Here is a 12322-nt window from a genome sequence, read left to right on the forward strand (position 1 = left end):
CCTAGGCGGGGCTGAAGCCCCGGGGCCCGAGCAAGGAGGGGGCCCGTGATTGGCTGTGGAGTAGATTGACTGGAGCGCCGATCGCCAAAGTCACCACGCCCCCCACTTATTAGCGCTGTTATTTAGTTGAGCTTTTCCGTAAATTCCATGCATTACCATTTGAGATTGAAACTAAAGTCTGAATTTGGTTTACCAATCAAATGCATTTATTCTATATTTGACTTTTGAACGATATGCGCACGTATCTATCAGGTGATTGCTGCCCAGTATGTCTGCATTCACCTCTCTTCACTGTTCTGGAGTAATCTGGAAATGGTCGCGCAAACAACAACATTCAATAAGTAAAAATGTCAGCAATTCTAAAAGAGAGAGGGGCTCAAAAAATGAAAAACTTCAAATACAAACAACATAAAAAACATGACAGCTATCAGGTTATTTTACTAAAGCTGATGATGGAGTGGAAGTTGCTGGAACAGCAACTGAACCGGGCACACGGAGCAGATAAAAATTGTCATCGTCCACACAGATTTTAGGTTAGTTTGATTATTAACTGGATTTATATTGCTTTTGTGTTTGAACAAACTATATTCATTTAAGGGCTGGGAGATAATCCGGTAGAAATATATCAATCGTTGATTGAAGCGCGTCATGATGTAGTCTAAAAGCTTATAATTTCAAGGCGTTTTAAGCAGGTTTTAAAACAAACGGTTTATACTGTTCATGGACATTATGCTGCAGGGCAGAATTCATTCAGGTAAGTGCGTGCGTTAAAACGGTTTCTACCTGATACACCTGCTCGTATTACTGACTAAACTTTCGCTCCTTGTGCTTAAACGGTCAAATACACAGTTATGTGTCAAAATGCCCGTCTTTGCGAGTATCCTCGTAAACACAGTTATTTGTGTCTTAAATATATATCATTATTGTGATGGGGGGCCCTGCAGTAAGTCATAGCCCCGGGGCCCAGTGCGGTCTTAATGCGGCCCTGACAGTCCCGTATTTTAGCTCTATTTTTAGTGTCCCGACTTATTCATGTTTTGTCCCGTATTTCAAAATTTCTTTACTACTGGGTGATCAGAGCAAGTAGGCCTATTAGTAGCTAGTGTTCTGTCACGCGAGAATAGACTAATCAAAGGTAACTAAGCTTGTCGTAGAACAAAATTACCATCCAATCACAATTCGTTATCGATTAACTTGCAGTAAAGTGAAGGCGGGATAGATAGGCGGAATCACGCTGAATGACAACAGAAGCGCTATCTCAGCCGCGCGATCTCGGTTCTGCGATCAGTTCTTCTTGCGCCTTACAAACACTGCTGTCAAAATGTCCATCGTGTGGAGTATCTCACGTAAATACAGTCGGTTATGGCTTAAGTGAACGTAAACTGGTGGGTGAAAACCGAATATGTGTCAGAATATTACATTCATTCTGTCTTAAAGGGACAGCAGCCTAATTAAATACCTGTCTGTCTCATTAATGTTAATCAAACAACAAAAGATGTTAAATACATGTATACATGTTAAACCTACTGTATTAGAAAAACGAGTGTATTTAATATTTAATTTGTATCTATTGTATTTGTCTTATGGTTTGTAATTTGATTCTTTATTTTTATATAAAAATAACTACAGGTGTAGCCTATATATAGGCTATATTAGATATCATGAAATACAATTTCTCATATCGTCATATGTCACACACACAAACTGGCCCATATTGAACCTTGAGAAATCTGGTCACCCCACATATACATGACCTCGTTCTTTAATCAAAATGTCATAACTTGCTCTTCTTTGCTTTTTGCCCTTTTTTCTTGTTAGATGAGCAGTTTCACTCATAAATACATTACAATATGGAAGTCGTTTACAACTTATCGCGTTTCATTCTGACTTTAAATGTGTCATATAGGCACATACTGAAGATGCATATTTTACTTTCTTGGTTCTCACTTAAAAGATAACATGTAAAGTAGTTATTTTAATTAAAATAGCTATGGTTTAGTAAAGTACATTTCTTACACTGACTCTGGAGGGATCTTCTCAGCCTCTTTTACTCTTTCACTGGCATGACAAAGTAATTGACAGGCTGCACAGTGCCAGTCTTATCTTTGTAATAGCCTATTCCCTGTGCTTCTGTGACAACTGGGGAAAAGAAAGTCCAAAATGTCCATGACTAATCAGTGAGATAAAAGATATCAGTTTAGAACATGATCTACAGTCACATCTTAACGCTTATTCTTACCATGCTGAAGTCCTTGATCTCCTTCTGCCTTTTGAAATCAATGTTGTACCGGATCCAGTAGGGTAAGATAGCCCTACTGTCTTGCGTATGGGAGCTCAGAGGCACACTACCCTTATTGTAAGGGTTTTTGCTAGAGGCCATCGTGGCAGATCGGATGTTTTGAAAGTACTTTAGGGTCGAATTGGCAAAAGTCTCCCCATACAGGAATTTAGTAGTGGGAATGTGTCCACAGTACCTTTAAATGATTCAGCAATTGCAAAATTAACAGGTGTTGTAATATTGTTTTATGACTACCTGCACCAAGGTCAGAAATTAGCCACAGAAAAAGGGTTTATTTCAATTAATTGATTTATATATTTAACATTAAGAGATAGCACACAAAAAAGAAAAATACTCTCATCAAGGTCCCTGATTGTCAAAACTTAACCCTGAAAAAAAAAAAATTCAAGGTGACAAATATTGTTTAAAAAAATTCTGACACTGCCCTCCACACAACATAAGAAATGAGCTGTATTTTTACCCGGGCATCAAAGACGATGGGATGTAGGCTGTGTTACGCGAAACGAGAGTCCCATTTCCTCTGAAAGTCATGGTTGAGTAGATAAGAATACTACAATATTATCCGATCATAAGCTGCTGGGCGTCTAAAGCTGAACTGCATCACAGATAAAACAACCAAACGTTGCCTGGCAACCATTTTTTTCAGTATAGACTAGCATACGTTTTTATTAATAGCTAGTCTGTCAGTTTTTCTCTAATATAGAATATATAAAAACTATGATTTTTGCCTCCAATAATAATAAATCTGGTAAGAAGCTTTTGGGGCGTATGTGGTTTCTGCAAGAATCCGCCCCTGAGAGAGTTTTGACTGTGAGCGACTGCCCCCTGCTGGCGTCATCCGTCATCACATTGCGCTCGAGCGGAGTGGCGAGGCGCATCGCAGAATGAAGGAGTCTCGGAGCGGAACTGACGAATGTACATGTGCGCATAGTAAAGCGAGAAAAAAATGAAAGCTCTTTAATTATTAATTACTCTTTTCATGTTATTCCGCACAGAGGATGCAGTCTATACGATGAGAGGATTCTTCCTGGTTTTATGTAGCGAAAAAAAGCAGTTAGGATATGATTTTATAAGAAGTTATGCAGCGTTGGTCAAGATAGATGCGCGATCTTTGTGATTAAACATTTTTTTATTCTATCTTAGTCTTTTGATTTTTCCTATTTTTTAAGTTGAAATGGCTTTAGTAGTGTGCCTGAAGACTGTCACGGAGCTTCGTGGAAAGGGGGACCGCATCGCTAAAGTGACTTTCAGAGGTATAGAGCAATAGACTACTTTTAATCCCAGTGAATGTTTTAGTTTGTGTGCATATGTATATTAAGTATCTTGTGTTATACATATGTAGGTTTAATGTTATTTTATCCCATTCTATCTATCTATCTATCTATCTATCGCGCAGTAGTAGTGTGCAACTTTGAGGTTCTGGTGAAAAGTAGATATCCAGTTATTCTGAACCGGCATGTCTTTAATCAAAGAACACGGAGGGCCTTTTAATATCGCTTTAGATGATTGAAACCTCCCTTGCTGGAATATAGAAATCAACATTATTGCCTCAGACACAAGCTTGTGCTGCTTTCTTACCTGGTTTCATTAAATGTGTAACTGTAGGGTCTCAGTTTTCACTGCAGTATTCTTTAAGTCATTGTTAATTTCAAGCGACGAATTTTAATCAAATGGATAGCTCAATAGGTTACTGAGATTATTTTCCAAAACTGTCTTCAAGGTCGCCAGAAGTATTAAAACTGCATAAAGTTGTAAACTGAGAAAAGTGAACCAAAATTGTTAGAATTTTTGGTTGTTTTATCTCATTTCTCCTTCTTTTATGAGGCTTGCTTCGAAAATCCATTAGATTTCATGTCAGTTAAATGTGGCTTTAAAGACAGTAAATATGAATGACAAGATTTGTTTCTCCCGATTCTCTCCTCTCTCTCTCTTTGTTTTTTTTTTTCATATATATTTGTATTTCAGCACCTTGGACAGTTGCTCAGCGTTCATCTGACAATTATTTTCTTTCTCATAAAATGCTCTCTGTATGTGTGTGTGAGAGAGGGGTTGGGAGAAAAATACAGATATATGTGTGAAGTTTTATGTGTTTCTAGTATATAAAAAGAAAAATTATAGAATCGCCTTAGTTAAATGGAGCAGAAATGAGGTAGGACAAACAACATTTTATTGCTAAAAATAAAAAAAGAAAACTTGATGCATGTTCTAGGAGTAAACATCTTCCAGTATTAATAGGAATTTTTTTACTGAAGGATGTTTTAAAAGAAATGATGGTCAAGATCTTTTTTTAATATATTTTGATTGAGACACTTCAAATCATGTAAGTCATTTCGATGCATTGTCCTGTTGTTATGTACCAATACCCCCCCCTCTGAGGGCAATGACTATTAGCTCTCTTGCCACCTTTTCCTTCCCTCCCATTTTGGTCTTCCCCTAATCTTCAGCACCCTCAGTGTGCAGTGATCTATGCTGTCTGGAACGGAAGGGCTCTACTGAGCTGTGTCCTGTTTCTCTGTGGGTTGCATAACTTAGATTGAGTACCTGAGAACAATGAAAAATCACAATAAAAATGTTTCATCAGAGATAGAAAATTATGGAAAGTACAAAAATATTGGCTGTCAGACATTATGAGATGTGATTACTTTGGAATTTGAAAAGTCCTCGTAAAGACTGTACATTATTGAAAATATTGTTCAACATTGTTCTGTTGCTTTACAGGCAGCCCATCAATTTTTATTAAGTCTTCGCCCAGTTTATGCATGTTACATAAGCTTTTATCAATGTCTTCTTGTTATTGTTGCCAAGGAAAAGCGTTTTTAAATCTAGGTTGCGAGCCTTGTGATTTTTGCCTTCAGTTCTCTCTCTATTAAGGCATCAGTACTGCACAATTCACAAAGTCTTCCTAATCATGCTCAATCAATCAATTCTTGTTTTGTTTTTCTTGTCTTGCTTTATCAATTCTTGTTTTTCTATGACTTTAAAGTAAAAAAAAAAAAAAAAACCCGCACCAGCTCAACATTTTGTGATTTACAGCACTATGTATAGAGGTTAGATGTAAATTTTACCTGGGGAAAAGCTCCTGTGAACAGCCACAGCCAGCAATGAGTTTGAGATGAGCTGCTGCTTGTTTCTCTGAGACTAAGAGAACTTTGTTGTCTGTATTTTGAGATGACATAACTTATAACTCATTTCGAAACAACATGTACATGAAATCATTCAGCCTAATTTTATTATTTTAAAGCTTTTTGACATGACCTTTACCAGTGAAACTGTTCAACACAGAATCGAGACAACAATAGAAAATGGATGAATACAACTACAATAGCACAACAAAACAAAAATGAACAAAACAAAGAAATGATTTGAATAGCAACAATATTTAGGATATTTTTCAGTCTGGTTTTAAAACTCTACACAGCACAGAGTCTGCCCTTTTGAACGTTTTTAATGACATTTTAATGTCTACTGATGCCGGTAATACTACGGCTTTAGTGCTGTTAGATTTCAGCTCTGCGTTTGATTTTGTTGGTCTCCTGTTGTCTCGCTCTGGTGCACTGCATTAGTGTTAGAGGCACTGTACTTGACTGGTCCTTTCTGTCCAACAGAAGATTCTCAGTAAATATAGGGAAGTATTCTTCTTCTGTAGCGCATGTTACATGTGGTGTCCCTCAGGGTTCAACTTTGGCACCGTTACTGTTTTCACTGTACATGTTACCCATTGGTTCTATATTTAGGAGATTTGGTGTGTCATATCATTGTTATGCTGATGATACTCATCTTTACATATAATTTATGCACAACAACAGGTCTGCCATAAATCAATTAATAGCCTGTCTCCAAGAATTGGAAAAATGGCTAACCAATAATATTCTGCATCTGAATGATGACAAAACACAAATTGTTCTGTTTGGGCCCACCAAGAAAACTGATCTGAGTGCTGTTGACTTGGGTTCTCTCACTCCATATCACTCTTTTGATGTCAAGGATCTGGGTTTTATTCTGGGTAGTGGCCCAAAGCTGAACAAGCAAATAAATTCTGTTGTCAGCTCCAGCTTTTATCACCTTCGAAGATTAGTGAAAGTTAAACCTTTCCTAAGTAGAAAGAGTTTTGGGATTGTAATTCATGTTTTTATTTCATCACGTCTTGATTACTGCAGTTCGCTGTATCATGGGCTGCCTGTTTCATCTATTCATAGATTTCAACTGGTCCAAAACGCGGCTGCCCATTTGCTTACGGGCAGTCGCAAACAGGACCACATCACACCTTCTACGTTCACTTCATTGGCTACCTATTCATTATCGCATTGAATTAAAAATTTTGTTTTTTGTATACAAAGTGTTGAACAATCTTGCTCCTCCTAAGTAATGATTATTTATGTATTTAACTTTCTTGAGCATTGAAAGATATCTACCAGTGTGCCTCAGCCAGAAAACATGCTAACTGCTCAAGTGCAATATCTCTGTTCAAATGTTTGTGTAGGCTTGTGTATGTGTGCATAAGTTGGTGTGTAAATTCTGCTAAATGACTAAATGTTAATGTAAATGTATTTGTATTGACAGTTCTTGTTTGCACATGCACACACTGACAACAAACAACAAACACTGGTCTGTATTAAACAGGTCTCTTGGTCAGAGTAGAAGCAAAGGGTTGAAAAAAGGAGTTTCTTGCTTTCCTTAATATCTTTAACCAACTCCACCCCTTCTATAAAGCAGTTTCACACTTCACCGTTTTACTGCATTGCAGTTTTATGATAATGGTAGTACTCTTTGCTTCTCTGTTGCCAAAACATGTCTGGGCTGTGATGACCTGTGGGCTTCCTGTTATGCATAATCTTAATTTAATCCTTAATCCTACACATACATACATACATATAAACACACACGCACACACACACACACACACACACACAGTTTTACTTGTTTACGTGTACATTTATAGGATTTGACATTGCAGTCTTCATTATATCACACAATTTTTCTTATATACAGTATAGCACTGATTTGATGCTAAGCTCCATATTGACCTTTAACCTTGTTTTTCTCCATGCAGGTCTTTCTTTCTTCTCTCGGGTGCTGGAAAACTGTGAGGATGAAGCTCGATTTGAGCAGGTCAGGTTTTTCCATTTCCATTTCCATTTAGTCATTTAGCTGACGCTTTTATCCAAAGCGATTTACAAATGAGGACAATAAAAGCAGTCAAAACTAACAAAAGACCAACAATGTATGTGACCCTGGACCACAAAACCAGTCATAAGGGTAAATTTTCCAATTGTATAAATTGAGATTTATACATCATCTGAAAGCTGAATAAATAAGCTTTTCATTGATGTATGATTTGTTATGATAGGACAATATTTCCTATCGAGGTAATCGAGATACAACTATTTGAAAATCTGGAATCTGAGGGTGCAAAAAAATCAAAATATTGAGAAATCGCCTTTAAAGTTGTCCAAATGAAGTTCTTAGCAATGCATATTACTAATCAAAAATTAAGTTTTGATATATTTACAGTAGGAAATTTACAAAATATCTTCATGGAACATGATCTTTACTTAATATCCTAATGATTTTTGGCATAAAAGAAAAATCTATAAGGCGTGCGGTTCCTGAGATGTCATTTTCCAATAGGATTGACAGGAGAATCTGGTGGTTCACCGTAGAGACCTGCGCGGGACGGATTTTTCAGTCCTGCTCCCGCAAGATTCTGTCCCGTGCCCGCCCGCTCCCGCAGAAATATATCTTATCTGGTTCCGCTCCCGCCCGCGACATTCATGTTTTGTCCCGCTCCCGCCCACATAAAAGTAATGTATATAGATTTTTTTCAGTACATCGAAGAAATTTACATGAAATGGTTCTGTAACATCTCCTAAGCTCCACAACATCCCAGCATAAACGATCGCAATCTCATAAAGCTCTGTTATAACACAATAAATATATGCACAATGAATCTTTCACCGTGTCTACACTTCGTGTATTCAAATAAAAGGATTCATGAGCATGCAATTTCAGCACTGTGGTGAGATTCTAACTTAATCACCTCTGATTGGCCATTGCGTTCCAGAAAGCACCCGCACTCACCCATCAAGAGTTGTCCCGCACCACACCCTGTTGCGTTGGGTCCCGCGGGTCCTGCGGGAGTGCAGGTCTCTAGTTCACCATATCAAAAGCAGCGGACAGATCCAGCAAGATAAGTATAGAAGATTTGGAAGCCGCTCTTGCCAGTCTTAGGGCTTCAGCAACCAAGAGCAGGGCAGTCTCGATTGAATGTCCAATTCTGAAGCCAGACTGGTTGCTGTCCAGAAGGTTGTTCTGTGTGAGAAAGCCTGAGACTTGGTTGAACACAACTCGATCACGTGATTTTGCCATCAGTCTTAGGGCTTCAGCAACTGAAAGCAAGGCAGTCTCGGTCAAATGTCCACTTCTGAAGCCAGATTGGTTGCTGTCCAGGAGGTTGTTCTGTGTGAGAAAGGCAGAGACTTGGTTGAATACAACTCGTTCAAGTGTTTTTGCAATGAAAGGTAGAAGGGAAACCGGTCTGTAGTTCTCTAAAAGAGTTGAATATTAAAAAAATAATAATAATTTCCCCCCTGCTATTTCTCCAGCTTCAGCTATTATCTCAAGAATGTTCAAGCGTGACACTGTAACGATGTAGACCTCAGAGCACTGAAACATATATACGCTACAAATTTGATTTCTCTCTCCCCGAGAGAGGATGTGGGGAAGGAATCACACGAGGAATCAGCCTGCTCAACCGTGACCAAACACATCACATTTAGCCCCGTGATTCCTATTAATGCTATTTGCACAGACCCTCAGGCAAGCAACACAGCAGTATGAAGTGGCAATAAGCCTGTGGATAAACCAGCTAAATTCCTATTAGGCTAATACAGTTCTTTGAATGTTCGCTCTCTTTACTCCAAAATATCGCTCCAGGTCCAAGTCTCAAGCTTACATTTGATAGGTGAATAGCAGGAAAAGCTTTGTTACTTTCTCATACTTAAATAAGGCTTGAGAACATGTGCACGTCATGCATTGTGTCCTCCATGAATATTTTCTGATCTTGTAGCAATAAAGAGGTTTTTATTTGCATTGATAATAACTTGCTGGATAAGTATTTTTAAAATAAACCTGTATATCCTCATCATGTGTCCTCATAGTAGGCAGAATTGCATTCAGCACAGATTGTGCAGGTTCATGTTTGTGCTGTTACCTGTTTTGCATAATTCCTTTAGTAATTAAAAACGAAAACAATACAGACAGCATGAAATCTCAGTTCATTCTCAAGCTGCATCAAAATTCCCATACTTTCGTAGTATGTCATAGTCTACTAATGTGACATGCTGCTTTTTGCTTACTTTATAGCAAGAAGTATGCCCATTCATACACAGGTTAAAAAGGATAGTTCACCCAAAAATTAAAATTGTCATAATATTCTCACCCTCATGTTATTCCAGACCCATTGCTTAATGCAATGTTTTATTGTACTTTTTGATGCAATAAAGTTTTGGCAACATTGTGGACTTTCAATGTTGGGACAGAAGTCTGTCAGGTTTCATTAATATATGTGTTTTGAAGGTGCAAAAGTCTTATGGGGTTGAAAAACATGAGGGTGGGTAACTGATTACAGAATTTTAATCTTTGGGTTGACTGTTTTTTACGTGAATTTTCCCTACTAACATATTTGTTCTGAAGTTCTGCTTCTCTTATTCAGTCATGTATGCCACCACTTGTTTTCTAACAGTCTTACTATCTCTTACTACTAGAACAACTAAACACAGCAGCCCTGTTTTCTAATCCTGCTATGTGCAGCTGAGTACACCTTTCAGGGCTATTGCCAGCTGTACTCATTGTACACTCAAATAGACTATTAATTTGAATCAGAATGGACCCAGATATCGTTTATGCATGAGCAATTATTATTTTATCTTCAACAAGCCCACAGTCACTGACAAAGACAAAACATACATCATTTGTACATAATTGAACCGGATATATCCTGCTCTCATAGTAAAATGCTGCATTTTCTCCACACAATCTGTGGTTCCTCTTTTTATGTAATATAAATAAGATCTAAACACTTCTCAATGCTGTGTGTTATTATGGCTTATTATTGCAGCACTGTTGCACACTGTTTCAGGCCTGCAACCTCATGTTGACTGTGATGGACAGACAAGGTTCAAAGCAGACGCTTGCTGCAGCTATGTGCAAAATTGCCTCCTTTACATCAGCTCTGCAGGAGTGCTTGTCTTTAAAACATTGATTTTAACTGCAGGAGTCCAGCAAGAAACTCTGTTGTTAACGGCTGCTGATGTGAACGTTAATCGCTCGCACTGGTTAAGGCACATCTTGTGGTGGATGAAACTTCAGTGGGTAGAATATCCAATTCAGATGTGTACAGATTTTGATTCTGTTGCTTGCATTTAGAATTTTAATGGGAAATATAAAAAAAGGGAGTGATTGATGGAGAAAGACTTTGCTGAATCCTTTGTGGCAAGCAATTTCTTTGCAATCTTGTAATGTCTAACTTGTAACGTTATTCTCAACCAGGGGAATGTGCACCCCATAGTTCTTAAACCGCTTTCAAGGAGTGTTTGGAAAGATTTTGACTTCACTTTGGTAGTCTTGTAAGTCTTTTAACCTGTAAATCATAACTTAGCATTAAAATCTGTAAAAATGCCAATGTATTCGCTTTGGTGGAGATATTTCATGTTTGTTCATGAGTTTCTATGCTATTTATATTCCACCATTATTGGTAGATGGTATAAACATGCCATCTGAATTTTATTCATAAATAAAATTGCTGTTAGGTCTTTCAGAAAAAAATTATCTAGAATTGGCCCTTGTAGAAGACAAACAAGCTCAGGGCTCCCATTCACAAAACATCTTAAGGCTAAAAGTAGCTCATAACTCGCCGATTTAGGAGAAAATCTTAAAAATAATGGGCGTGTCAGGACTTTAATTTAGGACTCCTAAATTTTTGCTCTAAGAGTATTTCACAAAGCGTTTTAGCTCTAAAACTAGCTCCTAAATCTGTGAAAGGTTAGGAGTAGTGAAGAGATCTCCTAAGTCACTAAGATCAAACCACAAACTATCCTAAAATGGCTGTCTTTCTCTGAATGTAAATATTTTAGAAACATTTGATGATAATAACCTTTTAAAAAGGTATCGCCTTTGGTTTTGGAGGTTATCCCAACTTTAAATTTTCCTTTGATTATATCCTTGTTTTCATTAACCAGTTTGGCAAGAAGTAACAGCTGTTCTTGCGTCCAGTTTTTTTATTTTTATGTTTGCATGTATTACTATCAGCCATGATTATTCTACTCTGTTAATTAAAAGGCTGTTTATATGCATATTCACTAATTGTTTACGAGAAGCATACATGTAAGAGGCTGACAATTAGCTGAACATATACTTGTTTAATTAGTGACACTTAGCTTGCATTTTAAAATCTCTATTTGAATGTGGCAACGTTTTTATTTTTAAACCTTTATATATGGCAATATCACGCTCTACAATATTTCTATGTATAAATCTCTGACAGAGACTATCAGCCAATCACTGTGTGCATAGTTAGCAGGCATGCTGACATCATCCATAGCAACAAGGTCAACCCCGCCCTTACTCTTAACTTAAGACTTCTCTCTATTCATTAGTAAAAGTTTGTCTTAGCAGCTTTGTGAATAGGTTTTAAGCGAAAACTCTTAGATAAAAATTTTTACTGCTATTTAGGAGAATTCTTAGTGGTAAGATAAAATGTTTTGTGAATAGGGGCCCTGATCACATCTGCTGGTAGATGCCGTAGACTAAGCATATTGCGGACAAAAAGCCTGTCATCCAAAAGTAGACTGCGTTTAAATTATTTATGTAGGTTTATATAAAATGTTTATGTAACATTATATGAAGTATTTCATTTGAATTCTATATCATTTGATTCTGTCTCTCGTGACAGTGTGGTCAGGATGTGGTTTGTAAGCGAGAGATGGTAAAGAGATGTAGAAACTGAAATAGAGGGAGGGCGAGGGG

At 37.5% G+C, this 12322-nt stretch overlaps 1 protein-coding gene and 1 pseudogene across 2 annotated transcripts in view; one reads left to right on the plus strand and one right to left on the minus strand.

Moving 5' to 3' along the window:
- Nucleotides 1-2047: 2047 nt before the first annotated feature.
- Nucleotides 2048-2936, minus strand: LOC107696075 (UPF0573 protein C2orf70 homolog A-like; annotated as a pseudogene).
- Nucleotides 2937-3215: 279 nt separating this feature from the next.
- Nucleotides 3216-12322, plus strand: part of LOC107696112 (otoferlin) — a 62043-nt gene continuing 52936 nt past the window's right edge. For both annotated transcript variants that reach the window (XM_016496288.1, XM_016496289.1), the window contains exons 1-2: nucleotides 3216-3552; nucleotides 7350-7408. In XM_016496288.1, coding sequence (XP_016351774.1) covers nucleotides 3474-3552; nucleotides 7350-7408 — 138 coding nt within the window. In that variant the 5' untranslated portion in view covers nucleotides 3216-3473. The remainder of the gene's footprint in view (nucleotides 3553-7349; nucleotides 7409-12322) is intronic.

The sequence above is a fragment of the Sinocyclocheilus anshuiensis genome, unplaced genomic scaffold (assembly GCF_001515605.1).
Source record: "Sinocyclocheilus anshuiensis isolate Anshui unplaced genomic scaffold, SAMN03320099.WGS_v1.1 scaffold306, whole genome shotgun sequence".
NCBI lineage: Eukaryota > Metazoa > Chordata > Actinopteri > Cypriniformes > Cyprinidae > Sinocyclocheilus > Sinocyclocheilus anshuiensis.